Source organism: Panonychus citri, unplaced genomic scaffold (genome assembly GCF_014898815.1).
Source record: "Panonychus citri isolate SS breed McGregor unplaced genomic scaffold, ASM1489881v1 Contig00141, whole genome shotgun sequence".
NCBI classification, from domain to species: Eukaryota; Metazoa; Arthropoda; class Arachnida; order Trombidiformes; family Tetranychidae; genus Panonychus; species Panonychus citri.
The window spans coordinates 3,848,782-3,868,474 of NW_026515546.1; the positions used below are offsets into that span (position 1 = coordinate 3,848,782).

At 32.8% G+C, this 19,693-nt stretch overlaps 4 protein-coding genes across 5 annotated transcripts; 3 read left to right on the top strand and 1 right to left on the bottom strand.

The window, feature by feature from the left end:
- Positions 1–424: 424 nt before the first annotated feature.
- Positions 425–4,900, top strand: LOC128395521 (ABC transporter G family member 23-like). Of its 2 annotated transcripts, none has more exons than XM_053355953.1 (2): positions 425–1,426; positions 2,552–4,900. In XM_053355953.1, exon 2 carries the CDS (start codon positions 2,552–2,554, stop codon positions 4,709–4,711), a length of 2,160 nt encoding a protein of 719 aa, XP_053211928.1. In that variant the 5' UTR covers positions 425–1,426; the 3' UTR covers positions 4,712–4,900. The 2 variants fall into 2 exon arrangements, with proteins under 2 accessions (XP_053211928.1, XP_053211927.1); XM_053355952.1 differs by having other exon boundaries at positions 427–1,426; positions 2,542–4,900.
- A 3,917-nt stretch (positions 4,901–8,817) lies between these two features.
- On the top strand, positions 8,818–9,743 carry LOC128395082 (threonylcarbamoyl-AMP synthase-like). The gene has a single exon (XM_053355475.1). The coding sequence runs from the start codon at positions 8,894–8,896 to the stop codon at positions 9,587–9,589; it is 696 nt and encodes a 231-aa protein (XP_053211450.1). The 5' UTR covers positions 8,818–8,893; the 3' UTR covers positions 9,590–9,743.
- Positions 9,744–11,165: 1,422 nt separating this feature from the next.
- Positions 11,166–15,836, top strand: LOC128395081 (lethal(2) giant larvae protein homolog 1-like). The gene is made up of 4 exons (XM_053355474.1): positions 11,166–11,429; positions 11,764–12,393; positions 12,558–12,739; positions 12,866–15,836. Exons 1-4 carry the CDS (start codon positions 11,349–11,351, stop codon positions 15,123–15,125), a joined length of 3,153 nt encoding a protein of 1,050 aa, XP_053211449.1. The 5' UTR covers positions 11,166–11,348; the 3' UTR covers positions 15,126–15,836.
- A 2,149-nt stretch (positions 15,837–17,985) lies between these two features.
- Positions 17,986–19,672, bottom strand: LOC128395301 (ras-related protein Rab-7b-like). The gene has a single exon (XM_053355715.1). The coding sequence runs from the start codon at positions 18,878–18,880 to the stop codon at positions 18,257–18,259; it is 624 nt and encodes a 207-aa protein (XP_053211690.1). The 5' UTR covers positions 18,881–19,672; the 3' UTR covers positions 17,986–18,256.
- Between the last annotated feature and the right edge of the window lie 21 nt (positions 19,673–19,693).

The following is a 19,693-nucleotide window of genomic DNA, read 5'->3' on the forward strand; positions in this document are numbered from 1 at the left end:
TTCAATCAATTAGATTGATTGATTGAATTAATTACAAGAATCGAAAAATTTTAAATACAAAAAATGATCAACCATTGATATTACTAATCATCGAATTGTTGATTAATTTCCCTCACAATTAACAATCAAATTGTAATTAGTTGATCAAAATAATGATCAATTTCCCATTCGTTAACCATGAAAAAAAAATTAACCATAGTTTACATTGGAAAAAAGCAATAATAATAACAATTAAACTAAATTTCGGCTGGATAATAACAATTAAGCCATAAGAATCACTAACAATTAAATTAAAACTGAACAATTAACTTTGAACATCCAATGTTCACATTGAAATGAAAACTTTTACCAGACAAAATACTCAACAATTAAAAGATAACAATCAATAAGTTGTGATATTAAATAATACAAACTAATCTAAATTAGTGAATTCCAATGACAATCAACAATTAATAATTGATTAACAATCAACAACAACAATTTAAATAAGTAAACTCAATGTTATAAATGTAACGATGATAAAATCAAATTGTAAAACTAAACAAAAAAAGTTAAATATCGTTGACCTTTGAGTATTTGGTGGTTAACCATTTGGCTGATAATTTACAATTAACTTAATTGTAAATGATTTAGTTAATTTCTAAGGTGTATCAGTTACATAGTTGTTACCCTTGGATTTGGTGCTAAAGTGTTTGTCCTAATTTCAATTGTTTTTCCTTGACACTTTTAAGATTTGCGATCAAGAGGAAGGCCAATATATCGTAACTATATTAAAGGAGGAGGAAGTTAATTGTCGTGGTTATAATGACCATGGACCATGATGAATATCATGATAATCATCAGGATATGAGAAATTGGGAAATTGATGCAAAAGTTTCAGGAGGAGGTTCAAAGGAGTCGGAGTGGAGAGGATTTCTTTTTGCTGGACTCTCTTCACATTCATTTGTCCACTTACACGGAGACCATTTAGTTTCCATCATTGGAATCAAGCTGATTAATTACTTGATTGTTGAAATTCCAGTTCTCTTTCGCCGTCTCTTGGTAATAAGCTGATAATTGTGATTAGAATCTTTTTTCTTTATCATCAGTGTAATTTGTGTCGGTGTTTTCGTTGCTCATTTCTGCCTCCGGCCATTTGGAGTTGATGTCTCATTGTAAATTAAACCATAACACGAGAAAAATGGATGATCAAGTTTAATTTGCTTGTTATATGTTCAATTTATATATAATTCAGCTCAGTCTTAATTCATTTAATTACTTAATTACTGTTAATTACTGTTCCTTTCCTTGTGCTACTCTCGATTTTTGTTGCTGTTATTGTGTTGTTCAAAGTTTCCAACAATTAATTTGTGCTCATATCTAGTGATTAAGTTACTGATTGTTTTTGATTTACTCTAATGTACAATATCATCTGATCATAATTAAGGTAAGAATTTTCAATCCAATTCAATTAACAATAATAATCAACTTCTATTTACATTTGGTCATTTAAATATTGTAATTAAAGTGAGTCTAACATATAAGAATTGATGACAAGTATCAAATATTGTTGAATTTACATCAGCTAGAAGTTAAATTAATCAATTTGTAATGATTAAAATTGTAATTTACTTTTTTTTTCCTGGGTAAAATTGTTACAGAATCAAAAGTCAAGTATTAAATATTTAAAGTTAACCTTAATTCCCAAGGCAAATAGATTAAGTATAACAAACTATTAACTAACTATAATTAACTAATCATAATCATCGCAAGTATTAATCGTGCGTAGGAATTATAACATTTTTAAACGTTCAATGTAAACACGAAACAATTAAAGGCCCTCCAGGTTAATAGGAATATAAAACTGTTGATAGAAATGAAAAAACAAATTCGAATTTCTTCATTTTCTCATTAGAACATTAGGAGTTCGATTAATCGTTGTAACGTGCTGATGATTTTAATGGTTTCTGTTAATTCTTAGCACGTATTCCTCCACCTCCTCCTGGTCAAGGAAAACTTGAGACTTTGGTATGAGAATTTGAATCTTTCCAATTGCCCTGTAGTTAAATTGTTTCGATTCGAGAATCAGATTAAATAACTTTAATCGTGAGAGTGCTGATTAGTAACTTCCTGAGCTGATGAGCTTCCCGATCACCTTGAAATTCAATCCATTTTTTGGGATAAAAATGGTTCCTTTTAATTTCGTGCTACTTATTAATGTTTACAGTTTAGTATCACAATCAAGTTAATTGCGTGTTTTCCAGACTTTTTGATTGCCAATTCATTTACGGCACGAGGCTAGCAGCATCATCATCATCATAACTTAAACCTCAGGCTGGATTAAATCACTTTCAATTAATCCATAATTAATCTTACTCATCTCTCTCTCTCTCTCTCTCTCTCTTTCGATTTTTCTTTATTTAAATTATAATAATGAAGGTAAAAGTGATGAGAGTTAATTGTAATATGAGTGGGAAGGTTTAGATTACATTGATGAAGTTTATTTTCAGTCTTGATTTTTGTTTCAAGTCTTTAATTGTTGATTTTATTTTCTTGATCAAGATAATATTAGATGGCAGCGAAAGTGAATGATTATGCCATTCTTGGCCTTAATTTGGGTCTAAGTTTGGGACAAAGTTGGAAACCAGTGACTATTTTTCAAAATTTATCGATAAAAGTGCCCAAAGGTGCGATTTATGGTCTAATCGGTCCATCAGGTTGCGGCAAAACGACCTTACAACGATGTATATTTGGCTTTTACCGACCAACTCATGGGCGATTGTTAGTTTTCGGTAGATCACCATTGGAAAAAGGGTTCGGTGTTCCTGGTCCATTGGTTGGTTTTATGCCGCAAGATTTAGCACTTAACGAAGATCTAACAATTAAGGAAATGTTAACTTTCTTTGGACGATTAAACGATCTTCCTATGAGTACGGTCAATTCCCGAATCGATGAACTTTTATCAGTCATCGATATTCCATATCCCCATAGGTTAATAAGTAACCTTTCAATTGGTCAACGTCGTCGTATCTCTTTGGCCGCATCACTTATCCATCGGCCGAAACTTTTACTTCTCGATGAGCCAACCGTTGGTTCAGATCCATTGTTGGTCTACAAAATGTGGACCTACTTATTTCACCTTCGTGACACCTATAAAATGACCATTGTAGTGACCACTCATTACTTAGAAGAGATTGTGAAAGCAGATCGATTCGGGCTAATGAGAAAAGGTCAAATTATCGCAGAGGATAATCCAAAGTCTTTCATGGAATCATACAAAGAGACCTCCTTGGAAAAGGCAGTGTTCAAATTGTGCACCGAGTGGGACAAACAGAATGAATCATCATCCCCACCACCATCATCATCCTCATCATCAACTTGCCCCGAAGCGGTTGATGTAATAACCTGTGCGAATAAATTTTCACCGGAGGAAAAAATGACCAAAGTAACGGTTGAAGGTACAAATCAACCCTCATCATCATCTTCATCATCATCATGTTCAACCTTAACATCAACCACCTCATCATTAGCATCAACCTCAAAATCATCTTCATTTTCATCTTTAACCTCATCCACTGAATCATGGGAACCACTTTCCAATTGTACAGTCTTGTCAATATTAATTTGGCGACTTTGGTTAAGGTGTAAACGTTTCATGATCTATCCGATTATTTTATCTTGTTTCGTTATCTTCATCATCATCGGTACTTTCGGTTCAATGTTTGGCCGTTTCCCGAAAGGTCTTACATTAGATTACATGTATTCTGAATCAGGAAATCAAAACATCTCTGAAAAGTTCCTTTACCATCTAGCACGAAACAATATTAGCCTTAATCGAGTGTATTCTGAGTTACAAAGTCGACGGGACCTTGAGAATGGCCTCATCGATGGTTACTTTATTATCGGTGAAACTTTTGGTGACCTTGTGAAAGAAAGGATTGAAAAAGGTTTATCATCATTTGCTGGAGGTCCAATGGTCAGTGGAAGTCAGGGTTTCAGGCCATCGGTTGCAGATAAAATTTTACTGACCGTTGACTCGTCCAATCAATTCAACGTGGACACACTCGACATCATGTTAACCCGTAGTTTGAACAAATTGCTTGAAGAAATTAGATCAAGTCTTAATATTAGCGTCAATTATTATCAATTTTTCACCATTGACCCGATCTACAAGTCCCATGAATCCGATGACCTTATGTTGTCTAATGAAATGGTTTTGATTCGTTACTTTTTATACGCAGTTGAACAGTTCACGATTCTATTAATGATGAGCTGGACAATGCAAGAGGTCAAGGAAAAGATGAATGAACGACTAATGGCCGCTGGAATTGGTCGTGTCCAGTTAATTTTCGCCCTGATTTTGACCGCAACCATGGTCATTGTGCCGATCTACATGATTCTATTTACAATTCTAATACCGACTCTTAACTTCCCCATGCGAGGCTCTTTTCTTGCGGTTGTACTGACCACCTTTGCAATCACCCTTTGCGGTATAACTAAAGGTGTTCTCACCGGTCTAGTCTCAAGTGACCTTATTGTGGCCGCTTTCGTTCATTCGGGCTACTGTTTCTGTAGTCTCTTCATTAGTTACCTAATTTGGCCTTACGAATCACTTCCCAATTTCATCAAACCCTTGTCTATTGGTTTCCCTTTGCACCTTCGGGCGATTCGTTGGTCTGGTCACTGGTCAAGGGAAAACCTTTCACTGACCCTTTGGTTTACACCAACATAGTTTACTCCCTTTTGTATGCACTCATCTCCACCATCTTGGTGACAATTGGTTTCCGTAAATGGTAATTAAATCAATTGCGAACAATTAGTTTAACATTTTCACTAATTTCGCTTCATTCATCATTCACCTTTAATTGTAATCCCTTAATTATTTCGTGATTGTATTAAAAATTATTTGATAACATGTTAATTGTTTCTTTACTTAATCAAATTTATTTCTTTCTGCAATTTAAATGCTACTTAATTGTAATAACAATTTAAAATACTCTCATATATTAATATAACCTTAAACACCTTGTTAGCTTAATTGCTTATGATTAACATTTTTTATTGTAACTAATCATCATCCTAACTATCAACAATTATATAATTAGTTAGCTTAATTTTGTATTTCTTTAGTTTTCAAATTGATTCACTCTCTCTTGAATTGATTGATTAGCCTTTTTTGTTGTTGTTAATTGTGTTATGATTGAAATGATTAAGTGATTAACTGGCAAGGACAATTGAAGATTCAATTTGATAACAGAAATAAAATAAACAAATTTAATGGTTAGTTAATTTAATTTTGTTTGTCTTAATTCATTACTAAATCATGATGATTAGTCAAACACCTTGTTAATCTAACCTTGATCATGTTTATTATTTAAATTGTTGATAATCAGTTGTTGACTAATTAAATGTCCATTTGTTATTTAATTTAGTTTCCAAGTTTGAAAGTTAATCAAGGTTGATGAATTGAAATTTGATTAGGAACAATTTACTGACCATAACTAATCATGATTAGCTAATTTATGTAATGTCTCTCATTTGTTGATGTTAATTACAATCAGAATCATTTAATTATCTGTAAAAGTTGTTAACTCTTTGTTTAAATACTACTAACTTGTTTTCTCAATGCAAACAATTTAATAATAACATTTTGTTGATTATTTACAAAATTACTTAATTTTAGTTATTATTAAGCAATATGATGAAAATAACCGTAGATATGATAATTGCAATTAAACTTTTCATCTTGATTACATTTACTTTCCCAATTCATAACTGAAGATCTTAATCACAATTAAACCTTGAAATTAACTGATTGCTGTTAATAAAAGTTGAATAAAATTGATAAGAATCAAAAATTGAACTTGATTGCCTTTACCTCGGGGTTTATTATTATATATCATAATTAATGATAAATTGTTGACCATTGGTCATAACAAACCTTGAATTAATTTGGAGGTGAAAATGATTTAGCTAATTGTTACCTTTGGTTTTTATTTGTCAATCAAACAAAATCAAGGAGAAAAACAATCAAAGTACTCATTTGATAATTTGATGATAACAATTTCGATTGTGTATTTTGAAAGCATTTTAAAGTTACGATTGAAATTTTGGAATCAATTATACAAATGATCTTTGTGATCGATTAGCCAAGAATCAAATCAGCACCCGAATTGAGGAAACGATTAAAGTGTCTCTGAACTCGTCGGAAACCTCCGCCGAACCGGTAAACAGTCTTGGCAACATCTTCGATACTATCGGCAATTAGTCCACCAAGATTATCGTTATCAGAAAGGGTCAATACGTTCCCGTCTTCATCGGCAAGAGGATCATCATAATCGTAATCAACGGAGTCTAAAATAGGTTCAGTGACTACTGCGGGCGATAAACGGACTGGAAGTTGCGAAAGTCCAGAATCCATTATCAATGTGTTACACTTGAGGCCAAAAAGGATACAATCAATTTCTGTGGTAATTGGTAATCGAGCGACACGGAATCGATGACGTCGCTGGTAAATTGGATCTGAATGGAAGAAAATGGTTCGACCTTCGACTCCAGGGGACATTGAATTCGAGGACAACATTTTACCTCCTTGTTTCTTTAATTGTCTAAGATACTGCCAGAGAACCCAACGAAGTCGAACGAAGAATATTTCGACTCGACCATCGCCTCGCTCTTTTCCTGGTCTTGGGATAACATTTGGCTGTTCGATTTTATCTGGCCTCTCATTTGGACGTTCGATTTTACCCGGTTTCTCTTCTGGACGTTCGATTTTACCAGGTTTGACCTTAGGTGGTAGTTCTTCACGATCGGGCTCCTCTACTTTCGGCTTTTCTTCTGGCCTGAAACTACCAAGTCGAGTTAGTCCAGTCGCTGTTTGTCTTAATAATTTCAATCGTCTCTTTGATCGAAACGCTTTAGACTGTAAACACTTGAACATTTCGTCGATAAATTGAGACAAAGTATAACTTTCGAGGCGATTTATGACATCGTCAATGGTCGGGAAACGTTTTCCCGTTGCTCGTGAGACACAATCAATGAATGGAATCAATTCTAATTGTGAAACAAGTGCTTCGTCGGCGACCAATTGAACAGACGCATCGGTCACATGAGATGAACGAAGCGACTCCAGGTCACCCGATGGGATCGGTAAATCATCCAATTGTACAAGTGAATTTAATCCATCAACTGATGGAGTTGTCAACTCTTCCGATCCAATAGATGATTTAATAATCAATAAAATGAACAGCAGATTAACAGTAATCAACAACATTGTAACAATAAAGTAAACCAACTTCCACTGATTGTCAATGATTAAATGATTACAAAACAAAACTTTTGACCAGTTCAAAACGAAAAGGTTAATATTAAATTGTCATGTCACTTAACTAATCAATAAATGGCTAATTGCTGGAAAAGGCAGAGATTACAGTTTATTAACCATGGAAATTAATTGATCTCATTGGGAATTGTTTTAAGGTTTTACCCATGAGGGTAATTAGCAGGTGACAAATTTCTAGACCCAATTAACAATTAATATTTCTTCAATTGATAAACATCATAATCAACCATTTAATCAATCACTTGATTAGATAATTAACCAAATCAACAAAACAAATGACACGAAAAAAAAATGTTAACCAATTTAACTACGAATTAATTAGCTAAAGCTAAAAGAGCTCAAAGGTCTCAACTCATCTCTCTTTTTTCCAAACAAAGTTATTTACTTTCAATCAAATTCTAAACAATTAAATCTCTTTAAAAGATTTAAAAAAAGATAATTAAGAAAATTTTGATTCGAAAAAAAAAATTAAATTTTAATAAAGAAAAGAAAGAGAAAAAGAAAGAGAAAAATTTAGAATAGAAAAGAACAAGTGGCGACATCTCTTATTTTCTAAACCGAACTTGGTTTGTTTTCTTAACATTTTTTTTAAATTGTTCACTTTTAGTTGGAAATTTTTTTTGTTCTTGTTTATTTGTTTAATCACTTTGGTGAGGATAATTGGATGTGTTTTAAAATGGATGAAGTATCAGTTTCAGTTACTGATAGTAAATTTGATTTCTCTTCTTTTCTAAAATTTGGTGATACCCGAGATCATGAATTTAAACGACGAGAACCGGTGGTTCATATAAACAATCAGAAACATGAGGCGACAAGGAAAAAGATTCTCTCATTTATCCAAGAGGTTCAATGGACGAAAAGCTCATTATCCCAAGGAATACATTTAGCTTATTTATACCATAATAAACCTTCACAACTATTAATTGGATTAATCAAGATGGAACCTCGAGCAATTAAAACAAATCAAAATAGTGGACCAGTTGCCCATAAATTTTGTGTTCTCACTGGTGAGGTTAATGTTCAAATAGACGAGACTCCAGTTTATAAAGATAATGGTGTTAATTCAATAATTAGAATTCCTGTTCAAACCTGTTACTCATTAACAAATATCCAGAACGATGATACTTACCTGTTTTTTAAAAGTGGACCAAATATCTAATTACAATTAACTCTCAAAAAAGACCAAAGGTTGTTTCATCTTTTTTTTTTCTATTCTCTTTACTCTTTTCCCTTTTACTCATTTTCTCCATTTTTTAACATTGGCTTTTTTACTCGGATGGATACGAGACAATAACTGTTGACTTAATATATTTACTCTCTCATCTCGAATATAATAAACAAAATTGGTCTCATGTTTATCCACCCGTATTAATCCCTCTCTCTCTCTCTCTCAACCTGAAATCGGGTGTTAAACGTTTGGGTTTCTCTATGAGAGATTGCGCCTAATCCAAGGCTCTCTCATGTTGTTTTTAATCCATGTTTTTGTTGTGTGTTATTGTTGTTCATCATCAACAATTTGCTGATCATCATCTCACAATCACATTTTCCATTAATCGTTAATCTTTTTTTGTTATGATTTCATCAATGGCCAGTAAATTGATTCCTGTATATAATGTTAATGGGAAGGTTAACAGTAAAGCTGTTAAATTAGCCTGTGATTTAATTACCAATGGAGGTGTAATCGGTGTACCTACGGACACAATTTATGGAATCCTTGGTTTAGCTCAAAAATCTTCGGTTGTCTCTCGTATTTATACAATTAAAGGTCGTTCCAATTGTAAACCATTGGCAATTTGTTTATCTTCTGTTGAACAATTAACTCAATGGTCTCTAGTCAATTATCCATTGACTGTATCAAATTTACTTTTATCAACCTTATTACCTGGACCATATACCCTAATATTTGAAAGATCATCTTCACTTAATCCATCTCTTAATCCGGATACATCTTCAATTGGTATTCGTATTCCAAATGATCCATTTATCCTTTCAATTGTTTCATCTTTGGGTCAACCATTAGCCCTAACAAGTGCCAATATTAGTAATCAACAAAGTAGCATCTCTGTAAATGAATTTAATTCACTTTGGCCTCATCTTGATGCAGTTTTTGATGGTGGACAATTAAACCAAGATCCAGATAGATTAGGGTCAACTGTAATTGATTTAACGGTCAAAGGAAGGTACAAAATAATTCGTCCAGGATGTGCACACATAAAAGCCATGAAAATTTTAGAAAATCAATTTAATCTCAAGCAAAGACAAGACTAAATTAATTGTAATTTTCTATCTTTCACTCTCTCCCCGTTGTTGGTTTTTTCTTCCAATGATAATAATAATGTAATTATTGCTCACTCACATTCAATATATTCTATACAAAAAGAAATGAAAACAAAGAGAAAACTTGATTGTATTTGATCATAAATACATTCGATTGACTAAATTAGTCGGAAAAACAAGTGTTCCTAATTAAATGGAAACACATTGAGAAATATCAACATGTGGTTCCAGGGAAAAGAATAGAAAAAAATATTGTCTCCATATTGGAAGATTTTCACTCGAAAAGAAATGAAAAAAAAACGCAAGCTAATTAGCTAATCACTAATAACAATTAAATTCTCTAAAAAAGAGATGAACAATCAATCAGAATGATTAACAATCAACAAGATTAGGTGACAATCTACAGGGCATTTCACCAAATTTCAAAAAGTTTTTCTCGAATAACTTTTCTTGTTTTGATTATTCAGACCCCAGAATCGATTTATGGGAGTTTGAACGCTACCAAGGTCATTCTGTTTGGACAACGTTTCAAGGTCGTTTTGTAAAATCGTAAGCAGCCTAATCATGAGCGTGATTTCATTCTATCAAATGACCTTGAAACTTTGTCCAAACACAATGACCGCAATGACCTGAAACTTGGTGAAATGTAGATTTTGGATTCCAAATATTCCAAAGTGACACTTTACATTTTCGAGCCGCGAATTTCAATCAAATACTATTATTAATTAATCGATTTTTTTCTCGAGTTTATCAATTAGATAAATGTTTGAAAGAGAATCAATTTACAATTTAAATTAATCCAATTATAAGATCGAGAGAGAGAGAGAGAAATAATTTAAGAGAATTGAGTTTAGATCACAAAGTCGAATTATTTGTTCTTGATTATCTTGATAATCGACAATTTACTTCTAGTCAACTGAATGGATTTAGTTTTCGCAATCAACTTAATGATGGTTAATCAATGATTTAATTTTTAATCCAAAATTGATTCTTATTGTTATTGAGTAAGAAAATTAGTTAACCATTTTCACTCATTACTATTAGTAATTTACTAATTCAGAAGAGCCATTAGTATCTTCACTGATTGGATGAACAATTAATCTTAATTCATATTCCACCCAAATAAATCCAATTCAATGATTAACAATGAACATTGGAAGCATAGACTTCATCAATTAACTAATTGGTGAACTTTAATTGAAATCAAATCTTAGGATCAGAGAGAAACAATTAAATCCGATTCAACTTAAACCATATTATTTAAAACAATTAATTTTTCACAGTTTTTATCAATTTGTGAAAGAAGTTCACATATACCAAATGTTATTAATTATTAACCATTTCTATCAGAATCAGATGATAACAAACAATTAAAGTTCACCAATTAGTAAATTGGTGAAATGGAAAAACAATTAAAGCGAATTCAGTCCGTATTCGGTTATCTAATATCTAAATCCAAACGGGTTCGAAACCCGATAAACTGTTGTTCTTTTCTCTACTAAATTGATTCTCATTCTCTTTTCGGATAAAAGATACTCTGTTTTCGGATTCGCTTTCTTTGCATTTTCTGCGCAAATGTAAGCGGGTACCCGAGCCGAACCCAACCCAAAAAAGTTGACAATTTCTCTCTCATCTTTTGTTTTATTGTATTTTAATTTAATTTTTTATTTACCTTTTTTATTATTATTATTTTGTAACCTGAAGTGAATTATTTTGTTGTGTTCAATAAACGATTAATAAGCCAATCAATATGTTGAAATATTTGAGAGGAAAAAGTTACAAATCAGCTACTAAATCTAAATTGCCAAAGGAGGCATTCGCTTTGAAACAGGTAAGAAGAATTTTCTCTTTTTTATTTTCTATTGTTTTAAATATGTTACCTTTTTTGTTTAGTTTATTCCTTTTTTATTCTAAATTTTAGCTTAAATAAGCATTGTTTCTGATTCATGGAAATTGGTATTAGTGTTTGTAGAAAATTTTAAATAAGGAGAGAAAGAGAGAGAGAGAGATTTAAATGGAATTGAAAGTTTTGTGTTGTTTTCTTGTTGTGATGATCAATTTTCTTCTGGTTTATTCTCTTTATTATTTTATTTTGTTCTATTCTTTTTTTTATTAATCTCTCCTATCTACCTTATGGTTTTAATTTATTATTATTATTATAATAGACAATTTCTCATGGATTTCCACATTCACCAACTTGTATGGCTTATGACAGTAAACTTAGTTTATTTGCCATCGGTTCACAAAATGGTGTTATTAAGGTTCATGGTCGACCGGGTGTTGAATTGGAAATATCACTTGGAGAAGAAACTGAAATTCGTCAAATTAAATTTGTCGAAGGACTTGGACAAATTGTTGTTCTCTGTAGTGACAATAGTCTAAGTTTATGTGAAATTAATGTTCAAAAAAAGGAAAATGGAATTGAAAGAAGCTTCATTGAAAAAGTGAAAACTTGTTCTCATTTTCATAAGGAGCAAAGAGAAGGAAATCTTAAACAAATTACCACTATGACCATCAATTCTACCAATGAAATTTTACTGGTTGGAACTCAAGGAGGCAATATATACATCCTTTCATTAGCAACATTTGACCTCACCGATGAGATAATCTATCAAGATGTGGTCATTCAAAATATACCTGAAGATTCAGTGAAAAAAAGTAATCCAGGTGAAGTTGAAGTTATTGTTGAAAAACCTCGTGACGCTGGTAAATTCTTAATTGGTTACAATAGAGGTTTGATTGTTCTATGGAACAATAAAACATTAACTACTGAGCATTTTTACATCGCAAACCAGGTAAGTTTATTTAGAGATAATTCTCACTTTTTCTCTTTCATCTTCTTCCCCAACTGTCTATGTCAATATTTAACTAACCTAACTTTTTGTGCTTCTTTTCTTTCATCTTCTCCACTTTTCCTTCTCTTTCTCTCTCTCTCTCTCTCTCTTTTGCTTATTTTTAGCATCTAGAATCTGTTTGTTGGTTGAGAAGCGGTGATCAATTTATTAGCTCTCATGCCGATGGTATTTACATTAAATGGAAATTAGATGACAATTTAAAACCCTCTCAGCCTCCAGAAAAGGAATACGGACCCTATGCATGTAAACCAGTTCACAAGATAATTGGCTTGACAACTATTGACAAGTAATTATTTCTTTCATATTTCAACTGTTTCATTAATCTCTTATTCATCTCTTATTCTTTGAGAGAGAAAGACAAACTCTAAGATAATTGTCTAATGTTAATTATCTTAATTATTATTCTTTTCAGGGAAGAATACCTCATTTTTGGTGGTGGCCTCCCAAGATATGATTACTCTCATAAATATCCTGTGACAATAATCAAAAACGGAGCCGAAAAGAAGCATCATGTCTTTGACTTTCCTTCCAATGTTATTGACTTTATTGTTATCAATTCTGACGATAAAGATGAAAAAATATTTGACTATCCGGAAGCTTTGATAGTTCTTACAGCCCAAGAAATTGTTGCTATTGATCTTCAACATCCAGATTGGCTTCAATACCCATTGCCATATCTAAATTCAATCCATTCTGCCGATGTGACCGCATGTCAGTATTTCTCTGACATACCTGAAGATGTTTTCAGCAAACTTCAATCAATCGGTGCTAAACAGAATGAAAATAAGTACACTATTCGTGAATGGCCTATTAAAGGAGGAATCGTCACAGAAAAACCTTTTACCGTTACAAATGACGTTTTAGTGACTGGTCATGACAACGGTAATGTTAACTTCTGGGCAGCCGGAGATGTTTCTCTTCGCCATTTGTGTTCCCTTGAAACTTCGAAGCTTTTCAACTTCCTAGAAGATGATTTAATTCCTATTGATTCTGACGAGGTTCCAGCTAATGAGAGTAACAAAGAAGTTGAAGAAAAGTGGCCACCTTTTCGAAGCGTTGGTTCCTACGACCCTTTCGCTGACGATGTTAGATTGAAAGTTCAAAAAGTTATTTTCTCCCCATATTCATCAACTCTTGTCGTTGGTGGAGGCTGTGGCCAAGTGATTGTTTTCAGTTTAGCAGATGATAATAATTTTACTCCTCTTGTGGTAAAAACAATGAATATTATTCGTCCAGAAGAAAATTTCCCATGGAAAGGTCAACCCGCCCCTAAACCTCGTTCAGAGCATGTTAAATTTGTTGGTTTTACTGCACAAGCCTTAATTCAAACAAATCCTCCCTCGTACATAACCCATTTAGCTTGGCATGCTGAATGGAATCTACTTGCCATTGGTACTTCTTATGGTTTTGGTCTTTATGATTTTCTTCAACACACCGTCGTTGTCACCAAAAGTACATTAAACACCAAGGATTCTGCTGCTTTGTCCGAAAATGATGCTCCCTTCTCTCGGCATAGTTCATTTAGGAAATCTGTTCGTTACTCTTTCCGTAATTTGAAACGTCTTAGATCTCTGAGAGATTTAAAGAAACCTGATTCCTCTCAGGCATCATCTTCATCTCCTGCCCAAGAAGTTAAAACGTTTAGAGTTAAACCAAATGAGAGGCGTGTTGAAGCTCGCCCTAAAGATGAAATAACTGGAGCAGTAGTTAATTTTCTTTATATTGGTCTAGCCGGAATAGACAAGAAAGATTCAGGACAAGCTCCAACTTTATGGGTTGGTACCCAAGCGGGTGTTGTCTATGCATTTGCTTTCAAAGTTCCAGGTCTAACGCCCAAAGAAGGTGAAGAAGAAATGAGAAAAACTGAAAAAATTACCTTCACTTATGGCAGAGAGATAAAATTAGCTCATGCTGCTCCCGTTGTATTTATTCATCCAATTGATTCTACTGGGTATCCATTACCTGATCCCTTGGAGGTTAAACATGGTAAAGCCCGAGCCCCATCAGCAGCTGATAAAGTTTTAGTGTGCACAGAAGAGCAGTTCATCTTATTCACACTTCCTCAACTTAAACATCATTCTAAATACAAGTTAACTGCAGGAGAAGGAGTTAAAGCCTCACATGTATCAATCTCATCTTTTACATCAACTCTTGATGAATCAATAACAGAACAATGTATCACTTGCCTCACCAACAGTCGAGAAATTGAAGTTTTTACCACTGATTTGGAGCAGAAGATGAAGGCTCCACTTGTTGATTCTCAATACAAATCACGCATCTCTTTATTACGATTTACATCTCACGCTGAGGCTTTATATCTTCACTCATTCAGTGAACTTAGAAGATTTTCTCTGTCACCTAAACGTATCGTCGAAGCTGTTTGCCTTATATCTGTACCAGAATCTGCAAGACCAAGGAAAGTCGTACAAGTTGCACCCAAGCCCGCGGTTGAAGTAAAAGATGAAACTAATGTTAAACCCGCTGAAGTATTGGATACGAAAAAGGAGAAAACTCCTGAAAAAGATAAACAACCAGAAGCAGCAGCTGATAAATCGGTGGAGGTTAAACAGGAAACTGAAGTGAAAACAATAGAAAAGGAAGAGACACCGACAGCGACAGAGACAGAGAAAGAGAAAAGAAAAAGAAAGAGAAAAAGAAAAAGAAGAGAATGAAAGGAAGGCGAAAGAGGAAAGAGAAGAGAAATTGAAGAAGGAGAGAGAAGAGCTAGAGAAAATAAAGAAAGAAAAAGAAGAAGAGGAGAGAATAAAGAAAGAGAAAGAAGAACAAGAGAGAATAAAGAAAGAGAAAGAAGAACAAGAAAGAGTGAAGAAAGAAAAAGAGGAACAAGAGAGAGTAAAGAAGGAGAAAGAAGAGCAAGAGAGAAAAGAGAAGGAGGATAGAGAAAAGAAAGAGCAAGAAGAAAAAGAGCGAAAAGAGAAAGAACTTTTAGAAAAAGAGAAAGAGAAAAAGGTAGAAATTAAAGATGAAGAGAAAGAAGAAGATAATAAAGAGGGAGAAGTTAAAGAGATCAAGGAAAATCAGAATCAAAATCAAAAGAAAAAGAGAGAAAGAAGAAAGAAAAATCGAAATGACGGACGACAAGAAAAGAAAGAGAAAGTTAAGTAACCCCACATAATATCGAAAAACAAATAACGTTAGAAAATTACCGAGGATACAAATTTTAACGATAATTTTTGCTAATTTTTTTAATCATCATCATCGTAAAATCAACAAAAACAAAAATATAATAAGAAACAAATTGTTATGCAACTTCTTGATTTGATTAACCTTAATAATGATAATATCTACAAAGGAAAAACAAAACAAAACAAAACAAAAATGACAAGTACATTAAATTAAATTGATATTTTTCAATATATTAATACTTCTTGTATTTCAATATCTAAACTAACAAAAATTCCCTATTAACAGAAATAACAATTGATCCCAAATTTAAATTGTATATTTAAACAGAGACTAACAATTCGAATCCATCAAAAGTTACTACTGAGGTGGAAACACTTGGAGCAATTTATAAAATTACTGAATTACAATTAACTATTTAGTATAAATTTTACTTGTATTTTACCACGAAAGTGTAAACAATGATGCGAATAACAAAATCAGGTAAAGGTCGAGGTTTAATCAACACTAATGATGATCAATTTTCTTCTTCTTCTCAATTTCTCATGGATTTCCACATTCACAAAATGGTGTTATTAAGGTTCATGGTCGACCGGGTGTTGAATTGGAAATATCACTTGAAGAAGAAACTGAAATTCGTCAAATTAAATTTGTCGAAGGACTTGGACAAATTGTTGTTCTCTGTAGTGACAATAGTCTAAGTTTATGTGAAATTAATGTTCAAAAGTTATTCTTTTGGACTTGTTATCTTATATACCTAAGCTCATAATAATCTAAAGTAAGATTATTGAGATCCACATGGCCGAAATCAACTCGAATTGACATCTAGCTTTCCCATTATAAATTTCTCATTGAGAAAATCGCGATTTTGGCCTTTAAATAAGAAAATTATTCATTTTTATTTGATCGATGGCGCTTTTCAATGACGTTTGAAACTTTACTCACTTACTTTACTGAAACTCTAGAACCTATCATTCTTGAGATGCTCACTCATTTTCGGTCACCCAATATACATGATATTTTAACCCACATTCACCGCGTTTAATTCGGTTTTTCATTTAATGGAAAAGTCCTCAGATGGAAATTAGATGACAATTTGAAATCCTCTCAGCCTCCAGAAAAGGAATATGGATTCTATGCATGTAAACCAGTTCACAAGATAATTGGGTTGCTGCAACTGTTTCATTAATAATTTCTTGTTCTTTGAGAGAGAAAGAAAAACTCTAAGATAATTGTCTAATGTTAATTATCTTAATTATTATTCTTTTCAGGGAAGAATACCTCATTTTTGGTGGTGGCCTCCCAAGATATGATTACTCTCATAAATATCCTGTGACAATAATCAAAACGGAGCCGAAAAGAAGCATCATGTCTTTGACTTTCCTTCCAATGTTATTGACTTTTATAAATTTGTTCTCATTTAAGTAACAGCCCTTTAAATGAATTCAATCGGTCAAATTAGAGCTCGACTATGTCCTCATCTTGCCTTTTCTAAAGGACTTTTTAGTCTGGGAGTTCATTACGCTCGGTACAGTCTAAAAAGCGACTGGTTACTATCGGGTAGGTTAGGTTAGGTCGCGCAAAGAAGCTTGTAACCTTTTCCAGGATGTGCACACATAAAAGCCATGAAAATTTTAGAAAATCAATTTAATCTCAAGCAAAGACAAGACTAAATTAATTGTAATTTTCTGTCTTTTACTCTCTCTCTCTCTCCCCGTTGTTGGTTGTCAAGTAGAAGAACTGTTTCAAGGTCATTTGATGGTCATTTCAGTATTTTTCACGTTTACTCGTGCTGAGAACTAACCAATTTTTGTCATTCGACGTAAAAGTCATAAGAACAATCGATTTCGCTACGGAAAAGAGCTAATCTTTTTAATTTTTCTGATCGTTTATCTCAAACAGTATAAATATATCGAGTAATTTTCATTATTTGACACAAAAGTCCTAAGATTGCTTCTTTTATTGATGACCGGAATGACCTTGATCTTTTTCTTGACATTTCTTTTTTTCGTTTCCGACAAGTCAAACAAGTCTAAATCAGTGATTTTCTGAACTTTTTTTCAGTGAATCTCAAGGCAAGTGGACACAGTACAATGGCTTTCGTTAAAGAGCAAGTTGACCAAGTTGGTCTATTCTTCATCCGTTCTCGTGGCAGGATAAACTGGAAAAGGTTACAAGCTTCTTCGCGCGACCTAACCTAACCTAACCGATAGTAACCAGTGGATTTTTAGACTGTACCGAGCTGAATGACCTCGCAGACTACCAAGCCCTTTAGAAAAGGCAAGATGAGGACATAGTCCATATAAGAAAAACAATTGCTTATTTATTATCAATTCTCTTGAAATTTTACCAAGACAGTGTAAAAAATGATGCGGTTAACAAACCAGGTAAAGGTCAAGGTTGAATCAACACTAATGATGATCAGCAGTTAATTATAATAATCGTTTTATATATAAATTATTCAATGTACATGAATGAATTGATTATAATAATTTTCATACTAAATGAATGGTGAATAAATAATATAAAAAGAGAGACAGTGCCAGGTATTAATGATGAATACATTGTATTTGGACATTGAGGGTTATGATTATGATGATGAATATGATGATAAGGTTAATGATTATGATTTATTCCTATGGTTGGTTGATTAACCTTTTTAATTTGTACGATTAGAATCAGACCAAGATCTAACTAGATGATTAAACGATTCCTCGATTCCAATATTATCTTTAGCACTTACATCAAAGTATCTCATTCGTATATGTTTAGCCCATTGAGAAGATTCCTCTTCATCTACTGACCGTTGCTCTGTAAGGTCAACTTTATTACCTAAAATAACACCAACCACACACAAGGGGGCAAATGAATTAGTTGTTGTTGTATTGGTAGTTGAGGTTGTTGATTGATTGTTGTTCTCATTAAGTTGTTTACCAAATTGTTTCATATAATCTGAAAGAACGGTTTGTAAGTGATAAAATGATTCCTCTCTGGTCACATCGAAAACACCGATGACCAGTGAAACATTATTGGCCCAAAGTGAACGGACAAGATCAGTATAAACCGAACGACCGGAAAAATCGTAAAAATAAATATCAACCAAGCAACAATCTTCTCGAGGCTCAATTAACTTAATCGACTTCGAGACAATGTTTACACCTTTGGTTGTATTGTAACGTTTACTAAACGGAACCGGATAACCAAGTAAACAATTAAGAATTGATGTTTTCCCAACCGCTTTATCACCAAGTACAATTGCTTTACAGCGAGAGACACTGGCCATTAGATTACAGGGTGGGGCAGTTCAAGTTTTACCACAAAGAAAGAAAGAAAGAGAGAGAGAGAGAGATAAATACAAACACTGTTGACAATTTATAGCCTTGGATTTAATGGTCACAGATAATTACAAGATTCTGACAATCAACTAGATGATGATGAGAAATTAGCATTGTTTAAACTTGAATTTAACTTGGAATTGTAAAGAAAACCAATTAGTTGACCAGAACGGAATGAGAGACAACAATCAAGAGAGAGAGAGAGAGAGAAAATATTGAAATAAATAATAAGCACTTTGGTTGACTGATTTTTGTCACAGAATTAAACTCGAAAGTGATTAATGTTAACCTTTAATTGTTGTTGTTTAACAATCAATAGTATGAGCACATATTATTTAAAGAGTCTGATGTTGATTGAACAGTTGAAAACATTAACTGAACAACAATTTAAATATCAAAGTGAAATAAACGATTAGATGAACAAAAAGAAGAGAACAAAAAAATCGAATGAAATTTTGTTCCATCAACAAAATAATCCAGGTAACCAAAGAAACCAGAATAACCAGAATCACAAACCGACCTCTAGTGATCACTATTCCCAACAATTAACCATTTTGATTGTAGATTTTATTGAATAACAATCAACGAGTTTTACTTTAATCATCAACAGTAAACTAATCAATTTAATTCATTTCTCCCCAAGTTTCATGTTCGTGTTAAAACAAATTAATGAATAAGAAACAAGAGAAACAAAAATATTGATTAACTTAACCTACTATTCATGATGATCATCAATTATAATGAATTAACTTTAATTGTAA

What these genes read in the sequence shown, in the direction of transcription:
- LOC128395521 (XM_053355953.1), top strand. Translation starts at nt 2,552, where the DNA reads ATGGCAGCGAAAGTGAATGATTATGCCATTCTTGGCCTTAATTTGGGT.
- LOC128395082 (XM_053355475.1), top strand. Translation starts at nt 8,894, where the DNA reads ATGATTTCATCAATGGCCAGTAAATTGATTCCTGTATATAATGTTAAT.
- LOC128395081 (XM_053355474.1), top strand. Translation starts at nt 11,349, where the DNA reads ATGTTGAAATATTTGAGAGGAAAAAGTTACAAATCAGCTACTAAATCT. An exon ending in ATTTTTACATCGCAAACCAG is followed by an intron (nt 12,394 to 12,557) that starts GTAAGTTTATTT and finishes GCTTATTTTTAG; the next exon opens with CATCTAGAATCTGTTTGTTG. An exon ending in GGCTTGACAACTATTGACAA is followed by an intron (nt 12,740 to 12,865) that starts GTAATTATTTCT and finishes TATTCTTTTCAG; the next exon opens with GGAAGAATACCTCATTTTTG.
- LOC128395301 (XM_053355715.1), bottom strand. Translation starts at nt 18,880, where the DNA reads ATGGCCAGTGTCTCTCGCTGTAAAGCAATTGTACTTGGTGATAAAGCG.